Raw genomic sequence first — 21,234 nt, 5'->3', positions numbered from 1 at the left:
ACCATGTTGGCCAGAAGACCTTGCATATGGCATTCCTGATTATGCACGTAATATTACAGCTTTATTGCAATTGCATTAACTTTTTTTTTCTGACAAAATTCCATCTTTTTCTCATTCAAATTATTTTTTTCTCTCCTTTAATGATTTGATTGTTTTGAAATTTTAAAAAAAAGATTGTAATAGGATGAAAATAGAATTAATATGTTTTTCTCATAATAAACAACTTTTCATAAAATATATTTTTCTTATAAAAACTACAACTTGCAGCTACCCTTTCTAACAAAATTACGGCACTTCTTAAATTTATGATTTTTCCCCCCTGCGTAATGAAAAAAATGTTCTTGTGAAATCCTCACTTTTTCTTATGACTACTTTAAACTAGTAAAACATAACTTGAAAACAATCTAGAAATATTATAAACTCTTTCAAATAAAACTCGGAAATCTTTCCTGGTAATTAAACTATTTTATTTTCATAACTACATTTTCTAGTAATATTATGAATTTTTTTCGCGTAAAATTATCACTTTAAAGGTTATAAAACAATTTATTTCTCATAATATTTTCTTAATTGTATGTTTGTGATCACGAGGCAGCTCGTGTTTAGATTGTGACAGCAGTTGCCCTGTTAGTCAAAAGAGCTTTTATACTGCATTCCGTGTATTTACTCTGTGCAACTTCTGCTCTTCTTGCATGAAATAAAACAACTCCTGGTGTTTTCCCAGTGTATATTACATTAATATAGAACTATTGTGTTTGGTAATATTTCTTTGTAACTCTAGAGATGTAGTGCAGTGTGTACGAAGTTTCCTTGGTTCCTACCTCCTCCCACTGGTGGATGTAACGGATGAGTCTCGAGAGCCGGAGCAGGCGCAGCAGACTGAGGATTTTGGTGAAGCGCACGATGCGGAGCGCCCGCGCCGTCTTGTACACCTCCGAGTCGATGCCCTTCTCCACGATGAGGAAGATGTAATCCACCGGGATGGAGGAGACAAAGTCCACCACGAACCAGCTCTGCAGGTACTTCCTCTTGATCTTCTTGGGGTCCAGGATGATCTCGGTGTTGTCCTCGAAAACGATGCCCGTGCGGAAGTTGAGCACCAGGTCCATGAGGAAGAAGGTGTCCGACACCACGTTGAAGATGATCCACGGCGTGGTGGTCTCGTCCTTGAAGAAGGTGATGCCCACGGGGATGATGATGAGGTTGCCCACCATGAACAGGAGCATGGTGAAATCCCAGTAGAACCTAGACCAAGTACACGTGTCACAATCAAACTTCTGGTTTAACAATTATCCACAATCCAGTGACTCAAAAGTGGTCATTCGTAGTGAATACGTGCTATACAAAACAGTTCAAAACATCATCACATGCGATTTCAGCTCAATGGGCGTCCAAAAGATGAAGTCTGCATGTGTGTTCGGCTTTTTCTTTGGCTTTTGTGCCACCACAAAAGGGTCCCGGTGATGATGCCCAAAGAGTAAAAATGTGATGATAAGCATAAAACTGGAAACGGAACTCACTGCTAAATGGGAACGGGTCAATAATAAACCTCAAAAGCTTTACTCATTTAAATAATAGCAATAAAATGGCACTAGGTGGCATGTAAGTACAGTAGTTTTATGTTACAGTAGTAAATTATTACACTTTTGTATGACAGTTAAGAATGGTAAAATGTTACTTGAAATACTGCCTGCACAGTTAGAGGTTTTATGATGGTGGACAGTTTGACTCTGGAACATATTGCAATTAGATTGAAGGATACAGTAGATGAATGGAGAGGGGGATGTGGAGATAGTGGGATGGATAGATGAATAGAAGGATAGTTGGAGATATGGATGGATTCATCGAATAAAAGATGAGATGGCTGGATGGATCGATAGATAGTAGATGAATAGAAGAATACATGGATGAATGGGTAGACATAGAAAGGTGGATGGTGGATGGAGAGATAGATGGATGGATGGCTAGAGAGATGGAGGGATTATAGATGATAGATGGATCAATCAACGGATGGAAAGATGGATGGAGAGGTGGTTGGGATGATGGTGAGGTGGAAAGATGCAATGATGGAGAGATAAAGGGTGGGTCGATGGATAGAAGGATGGATGTAGAGTGGGATGAATGGATTGTTGGATGAATGGAAAGGTAGGTGAATAAAGACAGGGAGGAATAGATGAACGGATGATGGAGAAATGGGGTAGATATATATATTTATATATAGATGAGTGGATAGATAGATAGATAGATAGATAGATAGATAGATAGATAGATAGATAGATAGATAGATAGATAGATAGATAGATAGATAGATAGATAAGGGCTCTTTCACTGAGCTGTCCTTGGTGCTGAAACTTCTAAACCATGGTATCTATTATTATTATGTTGTGACAATCTTGATGCATGAAAAGTTTGGGAAGTTTGTCCTCTGAGCGTTCCTCCCTAGCCGTCCGTACCTGAAGTCGCTGTACGGATGTATGATCCAGTTCCCCGCCGACTTGACCCTCTCCTGCTCCTTCTCGACCGCCTTCTGGCTGCCGAACATCCGCAGGGAGAACTTGTTGACCCCGGGCTGCAGCATGGAGCTGAACTGCCGCTGCATGTACGTCTGGCCCCGGTTGGACTCGCCGTCGTCGGCCACGCCGTCCTCCGCCTCCGCCTTCGTGGACAGCTGAGTCGGGGTGTGCAGCCCTCTACCGCCGGGCGCGTTGGAGAAAGACACCCGGGAGTCCTTCTTCTCCGTCCCCGCGGGGCTCTTGACCTCGGCCCCGGGTCCCTCTGACGCCGCGTCCATACCGCCCTCGGCCGCTTCTACTTCCCCATCGGCGTGCTTTTCTTGCCGGGATATGAGTGAGGAGAGACTCCCCGAGCTGGTGGGCTCCCTTCGACAGTCTCCGTTCTTGTTGCATATCATGCCGCCGGCTTCTCGTCGTAGCGCGGCAGCCTCTGGTGCCGCCGAGTCCCGCCGGGCATCCCTATGGAAAAGCCGAGGCGACGCTGCGCTGACGGTGCCCAAAGGTTCTGGGGGCTCGTCGTGAAGGAGCAAGAGCTCGTTGTTGTTGGACTTTTTGGAGGCCACGCCTCTTCCCGGCGCACGTCTCTTCATGGTGCGGGTGGCTCTTCCAAAGCGAACAGCCTCGGCTGCTTGCTTACTGAGGGGGGGACGCGCCTGATGGGGCGGACGGGGGCGGGGGTGGAGGGGCGGTCTGGACTCCTCCTCGCTCTTCATCACTGGAACACACGCGCGCACAAACAAATATACAAACACAAAAACACATTCATACATAATCGCTCACATGCAATCACAAACACATTTACAGACTTGCAAACACAAACATACTCAACTCACACATAGAAACATTCACACACACAAAACACCAAGACTCACACTCAAACAGAAGCGACCCCAAAAACTATGTTGCATTAAATATTAACTTCATTCCACTGTGCTTATGTGCTCACCATTATTTGTTATTTATTAAAACCCAAAAGTAGATTTGGTCAGCCTGTTGTCTTCTAGGAACGAACACGTGCTCAGTCCACTTCCAGCTAAATATCGCCATCTTGTGGAAAATACGGGGAACTACAACATTACCGTGTTCGACTGGATTTTTAAAAAACCCTCTTGGTAAAATGCAATTATTTCTTCATTGTATATATTTTTTCCGACCACACTTTTTTTGGTCTGTGTACTGTCCATTAAAGAAGTACAGTATTGTATTGTATTTGATAAGAAATTTTAAAAAATAATAAAAAAAAATTTAAAAAGTGCCATAGTGCACCTTTTTCCACCTTCATCTTTAAGTAGAGCTTGCACCCATCAATTTGTATACCCTGAACCGGTCGCCAGCCAATCGCAGGGCACATATATAGACAACCATTCACACTCACACCGACTTTGTTTTTATCCGTTAGTATATTCAAATGTAGTTCATGCATCACAGCAAATACAAATATTAAACAAAAAGCTAATTTCAGTAGTTCAATCTTAAAAACCCTGATATGCACATTGTTTGCAAGTAGTGCATCACAGGGATAAAGAATATTGTAGAAAAAGCTAATTTTAGTAGTTCAATTCAAGAAAGTACCTCATATGCAGAATCATCCATCCATCCATCCATTTTCTTTACCGCTTATCCTCACTCGGGTCGCGGGCTGCTGAAGCCTCGAGCCTATCCCAGCTACCTTCGGGCGGGAGGCAGGGTCCACCCTGAACCGGTCGCTGGCCAATCGCAGAGCACATAGAAACAATCAACCATTCGCACTCACATTCACACCTACGGCAACCATTCGCACTCACATTCACACCTACGGGCAATTTAGAGTCTGAACTCTAGAACTGTGAGGCAGATGTGCTAACCAGTCGTAACCGTGCCGGATCCATTAAACTGGAAAATACAGAAGGAAAGATTGTACCTAATTTCTGTAATTTAGATTGATAATTCGTCTTTTGAGATGGTGCATTTGGGTTGTTAGCTTTAAGATATAATAATTAAATTATTATTAAAACAATATATAATTTAGTAAATTTAGTTTTAATAAATTGCAGTGAAATAGCTTTCCATAATTTTCAAATTTATTGAGATGCGCCTGCTTTTATATATATATATATATATGTGTATATGTGTGAATATATATATATACACACACACACAACAGTATTTTATTGTTTTGCCATTTCATCCCAAGTATTTACCCAGTTAGGGATCAGTACAGCAAAAGTATTTCTGTCATTGAGACAATATAGTTTAACTTAAAAGCAGACAATAGACTGCATGGGAAGGGGAAAAGGTCCAACAATCAAACATTACTAGTTATGTGCATTTGTGGGTTAAATGCTATTGGGCTATTTCGTCCCTATGAGGTTTTGTTTTTAGAACCACATTGGTGGGTCATAACTCAATTGAATTGAAGACAACTGTAAAATCATCACTTTATTCAGTTTGTGCAAGTTGTACATCAGATGGTGACGTTCTCACTAACTCACAAATCTGGCTAAGTAAGCTCTTTATGTAGTTGTGTAACTCTGAAACAGCAACATCCAATCACGACAGAATGCATTGTGTGTTCTTTTTCTAACAGTGACATGATTTGCCCCCACCCCACTTTTTTTGGCAGTCGGTACTTCATATATATTTTCTTAATCGAACAAACAAGTTAAAAAAAAAAAAAAAAAAAAAAAAAAAAAAAAAAGCAAGCAGAGTGCTTTAACTTTGCAGTCACATTTCCAAGTGGTGTGTGTGAGAGTGAGAGAGAGCGAGAGAGCGAGAGAGAGAGAGAGAGAGAGAGAGAGAGAGAGAGAGCAAAATCAAAAACTCGCTGAGAGGAGTTTGTGAAGCAACCAATCATAAGTGTAAAACATGGCAGTGATGCAAAGGGTGTTAAAAGGTTGTCAGGAAACATGAGCACTAACTAGCGGTCCTCATTTTGGACACTGCAATGATTATTCTTTTTTTTTTTGTTACAAGAAGACACACTTGGCTACGACGGCATTGAAACTCATGCAACGGCGGCCCACTGGCCTCAAGCAACGCACGTCATACACTAGGCTCTCTGGGGCAGCACGGTTTGGTTAAGATTATTAGAGAAGAGAACAAGAGGAACTCAGCCTTAATATCAATAACACTCGAGCACAAAGAAAAAAAAAAAGTTCTTTTGACATTGCAGGGTTTGCGGGACGAGGTGCCGTGGGACAGCTTGGACACGAGGGCTGCCGCTTAGACATCCTTCTAGGAGAGAAAACAAACATGAGCCACTGGCACGCACATTTACCACCACAGGTAGATGATGTCTTTGTACTGAGGCTTGACAAGAAAGCATGCAGCTCTTTATCCAAGGCTATTTTGAACGCCGTGTTCCATATAATTTGGAAACAATGTTTGTGGTCAGGATGTGGCTCAATATTTAGAATAGGTTGCTAACAAAAGCAGCAGCACCCATCAAAGCACAAAAACAGTGAAAGTAATTAGTCTTTCGCCATGTTAAAGATGAACTTACAATTTTAGGGTATATATTCTGATGTGGCCGCTTTACTGTGCATCTACAGTATATTTACGTTTCCGTGAAAGCCACGCAACTTATTTGTTCCGCCCAGTTGTCTTTATTTGTTGCCTTCTCCCTGCAAGGTCCTTATTTTGTTCTTAACTCTGCTTTCACTTGAGATAACTGTAACAGTTTGCTAATATAGTTATTATTCGAAAAATGCATTTGTACACACAAAGGAACCTCCACAATCAACATTGTATTACACAGTAATTGATGTGAAAAGTGAGAGCTCTTCTAATAAGAGTAGTTTGCTCATTTTCACAATTAAGAGTATTAAAACATTACTCTCGTTAAAAAGGTTTTTTGTCTCCTATGGTAAACATTTTTACACATATACACACACACATATAACAAATGAAAAACGCTACGTAAGGCAGTAACTGCGCGTGCCTTTTTGTGCCATGTGACCAGTTATTCTTAAGCCGCTACACAAACTAATTGTGCACTGTTCGTAACTTGGTATGTTGGTATTGTCGTAGGCTGAGAATCCCCTGTAATTTTACCTTATAAAATATATCGATTTTTTTTTACCAGAAAAACTCAATGTGATTACCTGTTTTAACTTCTAGTTGGAATTCCTTTGCCTCACGTTCTTGTCTTGGTGGTTGGCGTTGGAGTTGCTCTTCCTGAAATACGAACAACAGACTGCCAACATGAGGGCTGTCGCTGGAACAAATGCAGCGAGCGCACTGATGGGTACTTACACAGGAGCCGCGCCTGAGTCGTCGTCTGGGCCGCAGAAGAAGCAGCAGCGGGAGGAGGGCAGACAGAAAGGAGAGTCAGTTAACAGCAGGCGACTTGTGTGCTTGTGTGTAAAGTGCATGCCACTCCAGCCTTCATCTTCTGCATGGTGACTCCATGGGTTCGGACAAAGATCGAAAACTCATGCCTGCCTGTTGCATCTGACAACACAAACCTTAGAATATATACACAATTGTATGCACAGCAACGCGCTGATGAAGCTTGTACAATAAATAAATAAATAAACTACACTAGAGAGGCCCATGCAGTCAAGCAAGAGAGCAGCAAAGGAAGACTGCAGGTGGGAGCTTGATATCAAAACAGTAAAACTGTGGAAACTGGGAGCGCTGAAACAGTGGCCTGATGACACCACAGCCATGTATGCAGAAACGAGCTCTCAATGGGGCTCGATGGGAGAAATGAGGCAAACGTCTTCATGAGATAACTACAGTGGTACCTTACAAGGCCTTAAGAGTTCGGTTTAACCACAATTCTCTTCAAATGTTCCTAAATTTTAATTCTCTCAAACTCTGCCTTAAATGTTGTACAAATGTTCGACACTGATCTGCCACAGTGAGTGACATCAGTATAACAGACAAGCCGTCAGCTGTCACTGGACCTCATTTCAGCTAGAATTAAATGACTAAGTCAACACTTTCTGGAAGAAGGATGGCAGAGAAGAATATGAGCACCATTAATGGACAAATTGCGACTGTCTTTTGTTCTTATCAGTGTGGTTGTGCGTAACTTTCCTTGGTGGCGGTTCCAACAACAACAAAAGTGAAACGACTTCAACAAACAAGAACACACCGGGTTCCTTGATTCAACCTTTGCAGACTTATTTAATACTTGTATGGCTATTAAATGTGAATGAGATGCATCAGCAACATGTCATTAAAGTCAGGTTTGGTGAGTATTGTTTTTTAATGCTTAACATACAGGAGGTCCCACATTATGTTTTGTGGTTACGAACGGCACGCAATTAACTAGTTTTCGCTCCTTCTGGAGTGCAAGCCAACCCCAGTATAGTAAAGGAAAACAATTTTAATTCAGTTTTTCATTGCATTATTTTATATTTGTGGTCGAGGAGCGAATAGTTACCCTAATTGTTTGTGATGGAAAAAAATCTGGTTAAGTCGGAATTCTGTTATAAACCAAGGACCTGCTGTATACTACCACTAGACTACCTATACTTTGACAGTTAAAAAAGTAACAAGATTTTTTTAAACTGCGATTGTCACGCAAAAAAGTGCGTTCGACCTTCGAGGTACCACTGTTAACGGCCTTATCATGCACTGAGGACAAGATGCAGAGGTCATGCAAGGAATGCTGCCACTTTTCTTCATCTCAGGTTTTAATGTCACTTGGTCTCATTTGACTCTTTCTCTGGCTCAGATGACATTTAAAAAAAACAAAAAATGAATTAAATGGAGTCAAGGAGAAACAAAATGAAGCTCTATGTCTCTTTGTTCTAAAGGGCCAGTGAAAGAGTGAACAGCACATTCCTTTCAGAGGTGGTGACCAAGAGAGAAGTTCATTCCAGTTTACCACGCGGTCACCTCAGCTCAACCACTTCAGTCTGTCATGCGGTTTTATTCACTTACCAAATGCAAAATCAGCAGCGAACAGAGAAGTAAAAATGTAAAGAATAAAAATAAAATGAAAGAATCGTAGTATACAGTAGCGGAAACTGAACTGTGAAAATTCTACCAGAATATGCAAATAATGACAAAGAACCAAATGAAGACAGGAGTTTGTACTAAATGCATGCAAGGACACTGGAAATATGCCAGTGCACCGTGACGGCAAATTGATGCTCCCAGTCTTGTCGGTCCAAATTAGTATGGGGGGAAACCAGCCCAAATTAAAAACAATTAAATTAAAACGGTCAACAGTATTTCCACTATTATTATTATTATTGCAGCGACTCAATACAAGAGTGGCTTTAAAACAAAACAAAAAATGCCTTTGCAAAGATAACATTGATACATTTCAGACAGACATAAGAGCATTCAATAATTCAACAATACATTTTCTATTGTTTTTGTCTTGGTGTAGCGCTGTACTGCATTATACTGACTGCTGTCGCTAATACTGTACGTTGACCCGCTAATGTAGCTACACCAAACTATAACTACAATAATGAACATATTGATAAACTGACGGTGTCATTCAAAACAAAAAAAGCAATATCTTTGTAAAGGCAAAAGGCTTTTAAAAAGGTAAAGGTTTCTAAATGTACCTATTAAAGTGTCTGGTAAGTGTATACTGACATTCAGGATTTGTTTGTATATGAATGCCAATACACTTAAAACAGCGCTTACTTTTTTTTAAGAGTGTTACGTACCATCTGTAACCTCATCAGGCCTTCTCCTCTTCTCGTAGATGAGGATGATGGTCACCAGGATGATGACCTCTGCCACGATGCCGAGGAAGGGCCAGAGGGCAGCGAGGCGGCTGCGGACTCGCATGTGGATTTGGGCGGTGTTGGTCCCAATGTCGCTGGTGCCTGAGCAGATGTAGTCGCCCACGTCGTTCTCGATGCTCAGGTTCGTGATGGTCAGCACGGTCTTGTTGGGGGTGCTCTTGATCTCGTACTTGTCGCTGGTGCCGTTGATGATGGGCTGAAGCATTTAATGGCGCAACTGTTATCATTTAAAAGGTGAGGAATCACGGAATGTGCGCTGACGGGTAGTTGCTTACCTCTTGGACGCCATCTTGAACCTTGAACCAGGTCCAGTCAGTGGGCAGTGGGTAGCCATGGCTCACACACACCATCACGCCTTTGTCTCTCTCATTGCCGTGCTCAGAGTGCTTGTACGGTGCTACGTGGGGTAGGGCTACAAGCATGAGGAGAAAGGTAGAAGATGCGCCGTTACTCGCACGTCAGGAAACTGGACAGCCAGAACCAGCCATGAACAGCCTGTAAGAGCATTTAACATGCAATAAAAACAACACAAACCCCTCAGTGGAGCGGTTATAAAAAGCAGAAAAGAAATTTACCCACAAATTCCACTGGAAGCTTAAATGCTACTACAAACCAGCTGACTTGCTAGAGGTAACTCCAAAGATTAATAATTTTCTTACTTTTGACTTCAATTGTTTGCTGCACTTGTGGCTCACTCAGGAAGACACACTCATACTTTCCACCAGAACTGTAGGTGATCTTGTCCAATCTGGAGGTGGAGGGAAAGAAAGAAAAGAAGAAAAATATATATGAGGACTGCTGATATACTTTGACATTTATAATTGTAGACTGTGGTGGTAAGCTACTTTGTTACTGTGCTTGAGGAGTTTTTTCCCAGGTATCTGTACTTTAAGTATTTGTTTTACAGACTAATTTTACACAGTCCGTTCAAAAACAGACATCTGGAAAAAGCACTTCAAATGAAGAATGCAACAGTTTGGTGATGTCAATGGTTCGCAGTTTTGATGCACTTATTGCAAGTACGGGTTATGCCACCAAATAAATGTTATTCACTTTAAGTTAATTTAATGTCTGTTCCAATACTTTTGCTCACTTGAAAAGTGGGTGGCTTCAAACAAAAGGTGCTCTGTCCTGGGTTGTTTAACACATGTAGATGTAAAAACCATGAAATAAAAGCTGGAATTCTGAACTTTTGTCTCATATTCGGCTTTTGATTTGAAACCCTAACGTCTTCAGTATAAATTGACTTTGCCGTTCCAATACTTTTGTAGGGGACTGTAATAGAAAACAATAAGCCTTTATTAGTCCCCCAATGGGGAAATTAGTTTTATAGTGGGAAACTGGACCATAGCAGCACACAAGCATAAGAGTGTTGTGGTAAAAATAAAATAAATAAAAACTATAACTTTTAATTTTAAAAAACTTTGTAGTTATATGGGAGGATTAGAAAAAGTTTTAAGACCATTGACAAAAATAAAACTAAATGGTTGAAGTTGTTGTGGTCATTACAATTGTGCGCTTGTGGGTCTTGCCTGCTTCTTGCCTAATGGAAAATTAAGGTCAGAGCGAGAGTGCAACACCATGCTTATCCATGCTGTCAAGCACACATGCCAATCGGCACGTCTGCACGGTCCATCTCTTCGCTAATCAGGAGCAGCGAGTGCCTGACAAAGCGCCCTGAGCTCTGTTGCGAACGGAGGCACCGACACAGGAAGAGATGAAAGAGTCATAGAAAAAAAGCGTAGCATTGTGGCTAAAAGTGTATTCTTGTCAATGATGAATGTATGTAAACAACTGTTTAAGTGCCTCAGGAAACATGCACGTTTGCTACTCACCGCAGGGCCGTACTGTGGTCGGCGGCCGTGGATTTGGACGTCTCTATGACTTTGCTGTTGTGTGTCCAGTATGAGCCCTTCACGACGAGAGTGGTGTCTGTCAAATTGCAGCTTAGCAAAGCTGTGGTCTGATTGTTAACCTCAGTAGGATCAGTGATGATGGTTGGGGCTTGAGAAGTACAAGAGCAGCAGAAAGACATTTAACCTTCTCAACTCATCACGGTGTGAGGAGCTACACTAAAAACAACTCAAATTTCGATTTGGCCACATTACACTCAACTGCTCTCACAAAATAGCATGAGAAAATATCACTTGCCATGTTGTTGATGTATAGGCTATTTACATACAAAGTTATGTTTAGACTCTCTGTAACAACAGTTGAGTATGGTTAAGTGTTGCAATAAAACTTGAAGCTCTCTCTCAAATTAAAATAAACAGATGTTAGTTACAAAAACTTTGTACACAATATTCAATAGAAAATGGAAAAGGGAGTTGTAGAGGAAAACTAAAGGATAGAGGTGAACTAAAATGAAGGAAAATATTTTTTACTAGAGAAAAACATGCAGAAGCAGCAACAAGATGGCAGAGAAAGTTAAATAATTCCAATCACATGGTACACAAGTATTTGGCACATGATGCTTCAGTCAGACCAACAGAACTAATATTATTCCTCTATGCTGACTGAAGTAATACGAGTCCACAAGGATGGGGAATAGCTACGGAAAGCAGCATCAGCCTCTTTCGCTTGTATACCGTTACACTATTAGCCTCAGCCGAAGTTTTTCTTAAAGTCAAGCAAATACAGACAGTACTGTGCAAAAGTCTTAGGTGACCATTAGACTTGTTTTACAAATGCCAAACGACCAAAATCAATGGACCCAGTGAGACGCAAACCTTGAACAAACTTAACAAAGTGGCCAAAAATGAGCAACACATTTTATGCATTTTAGTGCACAGACATCCAGATTTTCACCCAAATTGATGTTGTGCAAAAATGTCCTACAGAACGCCAATGAAGCTAGAGGTGGCGTAAAAGCACAGTACTGTATAAAACTAAAACAGAAAAATAGGGATGGGCTTAATTGTAGATTAATTGAATACTCAGAATTTGGTCGTTTGTTTGGTGAGGAATCGTGTCCTGAAGCAAATGACAGAAAATTGAATGCACTATTTGGCTGCAACCAGCAGAGGCACTGCTGGTTCAGTCTATCAGTTTCTACTCGAACTGATCAAGAAAATAGTACTCTCCAGAAGCTTTTTACAGAAACCCAACCTTATGACCCGTATTATATGCAAAATATCCATCATACTGCTACCTTATTCATGACATAGGAAAAGGTAAAGGTAAAGGATTGAGATCCATTCTATATCATGAGAATGGGGGTTCTGAGCAGGGTGTGCTTTACTACAGGGCTGATAGAGGGAGGGTGGGGTTCAACGAGAAGTGGAATGTCCACAGCTCGACTACTGGGAGATACTTTGACCAGAGTCTCCTTGGGCTTCCTGTGCCACTCACTTTCAATCACAATAATGTTCGCCTGTGAGCGGATCCACTTGATTTTTGGCGTCTTCCTCAGCTCATTGCGGTCGGGGTCGTTGGAGGCGCGGCACTCATACGTGCCTGAGTCGTCAAGGGCGAGGCTCGTGAGGTGAACAGTGCTTGTTGCGTGTGTGACGTATGTGGCGTTTATTTGCACGCGGTCGTCGCGTGCCCCGTCAAAGAGCTGCACGGCAGTCTCGTTGGGCTCTTGGCCCTCTGTGAACCACCACTGTACCTCAGGGATGGGGCTGCCTATCACCTCGCAATGCAGCTCGGCGCTGTCGTCGAGTAGCTTGGTGATGGAGAGAGGAGACTTGATGAAGCCCGCTGAGCCAGTCAGGCATGTGTTAATAGATATTTTTGGATGTTGTGGGGAGTTCAAGCAAAGCCAGGTGATTTCATGGATTGGCGATTAAAAAATAAGGCAGTGACAGAAGAAAAACAGGCAAGAAAGAGAAAGATAAAAATGATTAATAAAACTTGAATGAAATGGAAATATGCAAGTAGACAGAAAACAGAACATATGATTTCCACTCACATATGAAAACTGAATTCGAGGAGTTTCTAATTCATTGCATACATTAAGCTAAAATTGTATAATATATACAAAAATGACTGAAAAGCCATAGTTTTATTTATCTTTGTATTTTGATATTATTTGTACTGTCTTTTGTAGCACCGCGGGCCCTTAGGTACCATAACTTCAATCCTCTGTGTCACGCATATTGAAGAATTGGCAATAAAAGCACCTTGTACCTTTACAATTCGAGTAACTGCAGAACTGTATCATACCACACCAAGATTTGAAATAGGGCAGCCCAGTAGTGTCTGCTATTATATTTGGATTCACAAAGAATGCAGGTTTAAGTTAATTAAAACCCAAATTGTCATAAGAAAAATGATATCCAGAAAAAAAGCATGCCATGGTTAACAACGTATGACAGGCAAAACAGATGAGGGTGAGATGTAATAAAGAATGAAATAAGCGTATTCCATTCACATGATTAGAAATATTCATGAGCCAACCAAATGTCTTTGGGCGTGCGTGTTTTTGTGTGAAGGAAAATGTATACATGATGGTAGTGCGGTGGAAAATTGTGTACATTTACGACAACTTCATAATGCAAAAAAAAAAAGAATCATCCTAACAAGAACATTCCTTGTTCTGTTCTGGTTTGCCAGAGCTGAACAGGGGCCAGAAAGGGATTCAGGACAGAAAATTCACCCCCCAAATGTAAGAAGGAAACACCGTTTGCCAACACATTTGATTATTCCACTGTAGGCCTGAATGCAAAGTATATAATCACACATGCAAAATCAGAGCTTTCTCTTACTTCAAAAGCCACATTTCCTACATTTAGCACAAGAATATTTCCTACTGCACAATTCTCCACAGGCCTTATAGCAGGTGGAGCAGTTTTCTTTGGTGTCTCTGAGGGGTGGATAATGGGAGCTCAGGCTTGATATACTGTACAGTACATTTGGGTGGGTCCAGGACATAATTCTTACAACGGCAGGCGAACAGAGCAAAAGCTAGCTAGCCCTCCTTCTCAGGGACATCAGGAAAATAAACAAGATTTTTCAGGGGTATGAAGCTACAACAAACGAGGGATCCAACTAATTGGCTTATTTAAAGAAGGCGGATTAGTGGTAAAACAAGGGCCGAAGTCTGCCCGTGCATTATGTGACCGTTTTAAATTAAGGTGTCTTTGCCACTTTAACCAAAGGTCACCTTTTCATGATCACGATTTTTGGGGACAATCAGAGAGTTTACAAAAACCAATAACCAATGCGATCACAAGATGGAGCAATGAGTCTAGTGAAATGACAGGTTCATTCACTGTATATACTTGTGTACTGTATACTGCGTATCTTCAAAAATATCTTGTCAGGTTATGTATTCTAATCAGTCAGGTCAAACCAACATAACAACATGACAGAAATAATGGGTGCAAACTTACTCTTAAAAAAAAAAAAAAAAAAGTTAATTTGATCAAGTGCTTACAGACAACCTGGTATAATGAATGGAATCTTCATGCTTATAATAATGGTGTATTGTCAGTCCAAATTGTGTGGCTACATTCATTGTTGAAATTATTCATTATGCTGATTTCAATGACGACTAAAGCTATTGAATATTTTTAGAATAGAGTATTCTACTGATTATCCCATTGATTAATTGAATAAAAATGTATTCTGCATGTCACGTAGACATGAGCGAATGAAAGTGTATAGTTGGCTGGCTAATAACTGGCCAGTCTTCATGTTGAGTGTTTCAGTCTGAGCTGTGGCCATCGGCAGCTTGTGTATGCATGTGCTTGTTAAGAGTTTGTTTTCTTACCGTTTCTTTAATAAAGTGATTGAAAGTGAACTGGTGACTGTCTATTCTTAACCACTAAGCATTACAATACGTTCTGACAGGCAATGGTAGGTTATACTAAATTAGCAAACAATACATTATTTTGTGATCGGGATCGTAGACGTGCTGTTGCGCTACACTTTCGCTTCCTAAAGTGTGAAATGATCCCAAACTTTGGACATTCTGTCTTTTGTAGACTCTTTACTCCTGGCTCTATGCCCTCGTGCCAACTTATTTCTAAACAAGAGTGTTGCATGCGACTGCAGTAACATTAGTCCATGTAAAAAAAAATTAAAAATCTTTGCGAAGCTTCGATGCAGAGATTTTACTTCAACCTTTTTTGGTAATGGAAATATTCAAGTTATTGGAATGATCTTTGTAGCCCTAATTTCAATGTATAACATGGATCAACATTGTGAGCTTTGTGGAAACCTAATTTAGTCATTGTTACAAGCTAAGAGGAACACGAAGAAAAGATTGGTGGTTCATACGCATGCTATGCTTTCTCATTGAAATCCATAGACATAACAGTCTGGTGCTAAATGCATCTAATAACAGTCATGTCTCATGTTTTTATAAAAGATATAAAACTATTTTATTGGTCCTGAAAAAAAAACAGACATGACATATGATTGTTGTAGGATAGCAACATTTTAAGATAAAATTTTAACCATGAGCATGGTTCTGCACAAAGTGTCAGAGCTGAGAAACGAAGAGCAAACTGAGTATGTCTGCTTTATCTTTGTGGAGAGTTCATGTTCATATTTCATTTATCAGTATGGGGAAATTTAACTGAGGATTGCTTCAGGCTTTGGAAAAGACAAGTAAGACCAGTCCTCAGGCAATACTGGCAAATATTGACATTTTACACCCAACTGGAAAGACTAGTACAATGTCAAGGTTGCGTACAATAGAAAACGGTGAGAGAATGGAAAGAAGGGAAAACATTGAGATACACTGAAGCTATATGATCCTGGCCACCTGCTTAGCAGGAAAAGAGGGGTTGACTTCCTGGCCCATAAGCCCACATACAGAACATTTAGTGGATCTGATACAATGTCTAAGAATAATCATTAATTTGATGGGGCAGAGTGCATACTTCACATTTCAACATTACTGCTCAGGCCATTATTGCAAAAGAAGAATAATTTTACTGAGCAGGTTAAGCAGCTGGTCTCTCCAATGGTTTTTAGGTTAAAAAAATCCTTATTGAAAACAATTCCCCAAAATGACTCTGGGAGGGTGTCAGAAAGACTGCATTATGGCCTAGTTTTCACATCAAAGTTAAGCAAGATAAAAGGGAAACTGTATGGTCATTTCTAATAATATTCTTTTTGAATGGCAATGGCAGACATTGTGATACAGCTCTTGTATTGATTAGCACTACACTGAATTGCAAAACCAGCCACCAAGTGTCGTGACTACACAAACTCAATGTTGGTAGCAACTGTGGTAAAAGGAAGAGGGACATTTTGACTGAACCAACCACCTACAATTGACATTTTTTGAGGTGTTATTAGTCAGTGCGGGAAACCACATCGTAACTTGGGATACGATATTTTGATACATCGTAAATAACATAAAATATTTTGTCACTGTAAACATTGTCAAATAATATTCATTGGTGGGAATACAATTTAGCACTTCAGCAGAGAGATACATCGATACTCTCTCTATAGTATGCATACTCGAAAAAAAGTCTAGTACTACGACACCCAGTACCAGCATGTCATAACACTATCAGGATTTTTGGGGCCGATCGCCGATTTTTTTTTTTGAAAAAAAAAAACGATCTGATCACAAGATGGAGGAATGTGTATTTAAATGACCTTAAATGAAATTGTCGAACAACATTTATCGGTGGGAATACAATTACAATATAACGATACTCTCTGTAGTACTCAAGGGACACACACTAACCTCCGTACCAAGTTTTTTCATCAGCGTGTTTTAATGACATAAAAGTGTATATTATGATTTCACTGCGGTACAAGATTTTTGTAAGGTGTTACGCGTTGCAGCGCGAGACAAAAGGGGCACTCTCAAACAACGACGAGTTCCGACATACGTAAAAATCGTCGCCAATGATGGACCGGAAGTTCGTCGTAAGTCGAGGACGCGTGTATTGTATTTGATTACTTTGTGGCAGCAGAAGAGCCACACTTTTACACCATTGCCGTAAGAAAACAGGATAATTCACAGTTGGTTGTAGCATTAACTCAACAATAGCCAACACGAAAGTGTCGTCGATTGGCTCGACGAATTAAAACAGGAAACCCGTGAAGAACGAGTCAGCATCACATTCAAAGTCTTACGTTTCATTTAAAGGGCGTGGGGAAAAATAAGAGTTCACCTCAAATTATTACTGCTAATGTTTAGCAACCATTGGTGGCCTTTACAGGCCGAGAGACACCGAAAACCACCACAAGACATACGTTACCGGTTATCTTACAGCGCGACACGACTTATTGCGTAAGCGTCAACATTGCCTGGTGCTATATAACGATACTCAAAGCAATATTACAAAGGCAAACTCAAAAAGAAACATTTTAACGTTGAAACACGACGGGGTCATTGAAGCGAATAGTGCTGATGAATTTCACCCTCAGCAAATTAGAATATACAAGCGTGTGTGTGTGTGTTTTTTTTTGTTAAGTTTAAGTCGACGTGTTGTGACCTATTAGTTCTTTTACATCGACAAAAAAGACCCAACCGCTGCGGTAACGTCGATAAACCACAGCGTAGAGAGCCACATAAACGACGTCCGCGCCGAGGGCAAAGTCTTCCATCTTCGACCAACATGGCTGACCATGGAGAGAGGAGGAACAAATCGCTTACCTGTGGACGCGTTCGCCCGCCAACAGCTCAACACAAGGACAACGACAGCCCAAAATAGCTTCATGGTTGAAAGCCCGGCACGTGCTCGACCACACGCCGATAGATGCAATCCACGCCGGGTTGTGTTTGCTCGTGTTTCGCGTCGTACAAGTTCGAGCCGCCGAATGTTGGCGAGCCGAGACTCTTGTCGTCCTCTAGTTGCGATCACGCAAACACGCCCCGAGTCGTACGTACGCGATTACGTCACTGCACGGAGGCGTGGTCAACTAGTCGCTTTTTATAATGCCTTTGCATTCGTGATCAAAAAGTCACGTGGAAGGTTCAACTGTTACATTTGAATAATATTACATTTTTAGTTATTAATTCAATAATATATTGTGGTTGTGTAAAAGTGCACAGTTTCTTGAGTGTGGGAGGAAGAACATGCAAACCCACAGGAAGTAGCCCGGATTCAAATATTCAGCCTCAGAATTGTGAGGCGGCTGTGCACCACTTGTACATGGTGCATTGTGCGTAGTATCTCAGACCATGTAGATGTGGCCTGGGAATATATCTATACTGTTAATAAAGTGATGCATTTAGGGCTGATTATTTTTATAATTGATTAATCTGTCAATTACTTTTGGAATTAATGTATGACTCGGATTTAAACAAAAAATCGATCCCTTTATTTCATATTGACAGTGCAGAAAACGCACATTAACTGATTATGATTAAATTACTGCTTTGCTCCACAACATGTCAGCAAATAGGCAAAAATATTGATCATTGTTTTCCAAAGTAGAAGAATATGTTTACAAATGTCTTATTTTGATTAAACAAAGACAATCAGTCTGCTTTCATGGAAGACTAGAGAGAAAATGAGAGCTACTTCTTGATTACTGATTAATGCAAACGGTTACTACAACCCCAATTCCAATGAAGTTGGGACATTGTGTTAAACATAAAGACAGAATACAATGATTTTAAAATCATGTTCAACCTATATTTAATTGAATACACTGCAAAGACAAGATATTGAATCTTCAAACTGATAAACTTTATTGTTTTTAGCAAATAATCATTAAGGATTTTATGGCTGAAACACATTCCAAAAAAGCTGGGACAGGTGGGGAGAAAGTTGAGGAATGCTCATTAAACCTGTTTGGAACATCCCACAGGTGAACAGGCTAATTGGGAACAGGTGGGTGCCATGATTGGGTATAAAAGGAGCTTCCCTGAATTGCTCAGTCATTCACAAGCAAAGATGGGGCGAGGTTCACCTCTTTGTGAACAAGTGTGTGAGAAAATAGTCAAACAGTTTAAGGACAATGTTCCTCAACGTACAATTGCAAGGAATTTAGGGATTTCATCATCTACGGTCCATAATATAATCAAAAGGTTCAGAGAATCTGGAGAAATCACTGCATGTAAGCGGCAAGGCCGAAAACCAACATTGAATGCACGTGACCTTCGATCCCTCAGCGGCACTGTATCAAAAACCGACAAAGGATATCACCACATGGGCTCAGAAACACTTCAGAAAACCAATGTCAGTAAATACAGTTCGCGCTACATCCGTAAGTGCAACTTGAATCTCTACTATGCAAAGCAAAATACATTTATCAACAACACCCAGAAACGCCGCTGGCTTCTCTGGGCCCGAGCTCATCAAAGATGGACCGATGCAAAGTGAAAAAGTGTTCTGTGGTCCGACAAGTTCACATTTCAAATTGTTTTTGGAAATTGTGGACGTCGTGTCCTCTGGGAGGAAAGAGGAAAAGAACCATCCGGACTGTTATGGACGCAAAGTTCAAAAGCTGGCATCTATGATGGTATGGGGCTGTGTTAGTGCCAATGGCATGGGTAACTTACACATCTGTGAAGGCACCATTAATGCTGAAAGGTACATACAGGTTTTGGAAAAACATATGCTGCCATCCAAGCAACGTCTTTTTCATGGACGCCCCTGCTTATTTCAACAAGACAATTCCAAACCACATTCTGCACGTGTTACAACAGCGTGGCTTCGTAGTAAAAGAGTGCGGGTACTAGACTGGCCTGCCTGCAGTCCAGACCTGTCTCCCATTGAAAATGTGTGGCGCATTATGAAGCGTAAAATACGACAACAGAGACCCCCCGGACTGTTGAACAGCTGACGCTGTACATCAAGCAAGAATGGAAAATAATTCCACGTACAAGCTTCAACAATTAGTGTCTTCAGTTCCCAAACGTTTACTGAATGTTGTTAAAAGAAAACGTGATGTAACACAGTGGTAAACATGACCCTGTCCCAGCTTTTTTGGAACGTGTTGCAGCCATAAAATTCTAAGTAAATGATTATTTGCTAAAAACAAAGTTTATCTGATTGAATATTAAATATCTTGTATTTGTAATGTATTCAATTAAATATAGGTTGAACATGATTTGCAAATCATTGTATTCTGTTTTTATTTTTGTTTAACACAACATCCCAACTCAATTGGAATTGGGGTTGTACTTTGATACACACTACTGAAATAAATTTGCTTTACCTTTAATTATATTAGTAATAATGGTATTCACATACCAGGCGGCACGGTGGTCGACTGGTTAGAGCGTCAGCCTCACAGTTCTGAGGACCGGGGTTCAATCCCCCGCCCCGCCTGTGTGGAGTTTGCATGTTCTCCCCGTGCCTGCATGGGTTTTCTCCGGGCACTCTGGTTTCCTCCCACATCCCGAAAACATGCAAATATTGGAGACTCTAAATTGCCCGTAGGTGTGACTGTGAGTGCAAATGGTTGTTTGTTTGTATGTGCCCGGCGATTGGCTGGCAACCAGTTCAGGGTGTACCCCGCCTCCTGCCCGATGACAGCTGGGATAGGCTCCAGCACGCCCGCGACCCTAGTGAGGACAAGCGGCTCGGAAAATGGTTGGATGGTATTCACATATGTGAAGACACTGACAATGGTAATGATCAATAATTATCAACAATAATTTAACAAGGTAAGAAACATAGACATATGCAACATTCATAGGAAATCACAATATCCCATTTTCTATCTAACGCTAACAACTATTAAAACAGGCCCGCACAGGCTACTTGTGGTTTTTAGGGGCGACCTAGTGCCTGCGGGCACTGAACCCTTGTGTAATGTCATACTCGCTTGATTTCAGTGCAGGCAGCGTGGGCTCAGTTCCTACTCAGTGAATGGTCTGTATGTTGCATGCTCCAGTGCCCAGTGACCCTCAACTGGATGAAATGACTGGATGGATGTTTTATGAGGGGCAGCACGGTGAACTGGTGGTTAGCTCGTCTGCCTCACAGTTCTGAGGCTCAGCACTGGGCTTCCTGTGTGGAGTTTGCATGTTCTCCCCATCCTCTCACATTCGGAAACCATGAATGTTAAGTTCATTGAAGACTAAATTGTCCATAGGTGTGAATTTGAGTGAGAGTGGTTGTTTATCTGTGTGTGCCCTATGATTGACGGAT

The 21,234-nt window shown here is 41.0% G+C and overlaps 2 protein-coding genes across 5 annotated transcripts in view; both read right to left on the bottom strand.

Annotated features, from left to right (window-relative positions):
- The window catches only part of hcn2b (hyperpolarization activated cyclic nucleotide-gated potassium channel 2b), a 34,503-nt gene extending 31,400 nt beyond the window's left edge, over positions 1 to 3,103 (bottom strand). Inside the window, exons 1-2 of the mRNA XM_061683142.1 lie at positions 2,454 to 3,103; positions 822 to 1,245 (exon numbers count right to left, since the gene is read on the bottom strand). Coding sequence (XP_061539126.1) covers positions 822 to 1,245; positions 2,454 to 3,103 — 1,074 coding nt within the window. The remainder of the gene's footprint in view (positions 1 to 821; positions 1,246 to 2,453) is intronic.
- Positions 3,104 to 4,918: 1,815 nt separating this feature from the next.
- Positions 4,919 to 18,016, bottom strand: bsg (basigin). Of its 4 annotated transcripts, none has more exons than XM_061683143.1 (9): positions 17,784 to 18,016; positions 12,563 to 12,913; positions 11,047 to 11,215; positions 9,871 to 9,959; positions 9,487 to 9,623; positions 9,131 to 9,407; positions 6,747 to 6,771; positions 6,596 to 6,668; positions 4,919 to 5,726 (listed from the first exon to the last, which is right to left on the bottom strand). In XM_061683143.1, the coding sequence occupies exons 1-8, from the start codon at positions 17,845 to 17,847 to the stop codon at positions 6,608 to 6,610; spliced, it is 1,173 nt and encodes a 390-aa protein (XP_061539127.1). In that variant the 5' UTR covers positions 17,848 to 18,016; the 3' UTR covers positions 4,919 to 5,726; positions 6,596 to 6,607. The 4 variants fall into 4 exon arrangements, with proteins under 4 accessions (XP_061539127.1, XP_061539128.1, XP_061539129.1 ...); XM_061683144.1 differs by having other exon boundaries at positions 4,919 to 5,723; XM_061683145.1 differs by having other exon boundaries at positions 6,747 to 6,759.
- Positions 18,017 to 21,234: the final 3,218 nt, after the last annotated feature.

This window comes from Phycodurus eques, chromosome 8 (genome assembly GCF_024500275.1).
Source record: "Phycodurus eques isolate BA_2022a chromosome 8, UOR_Pequ_1.1, whole genome shotgun sequence".
Lineage (NCBI taxonomy): Eukaryota > Metazoa > Chordata > Actinopteri > Syngnathiformes > Syngnathidae > Phycodurus > Phycodurus eques.
Note: the sequence above shows the minus strand (reverse complement) of the source record. Positions and strands in the feature narration are given on the sequence as shown.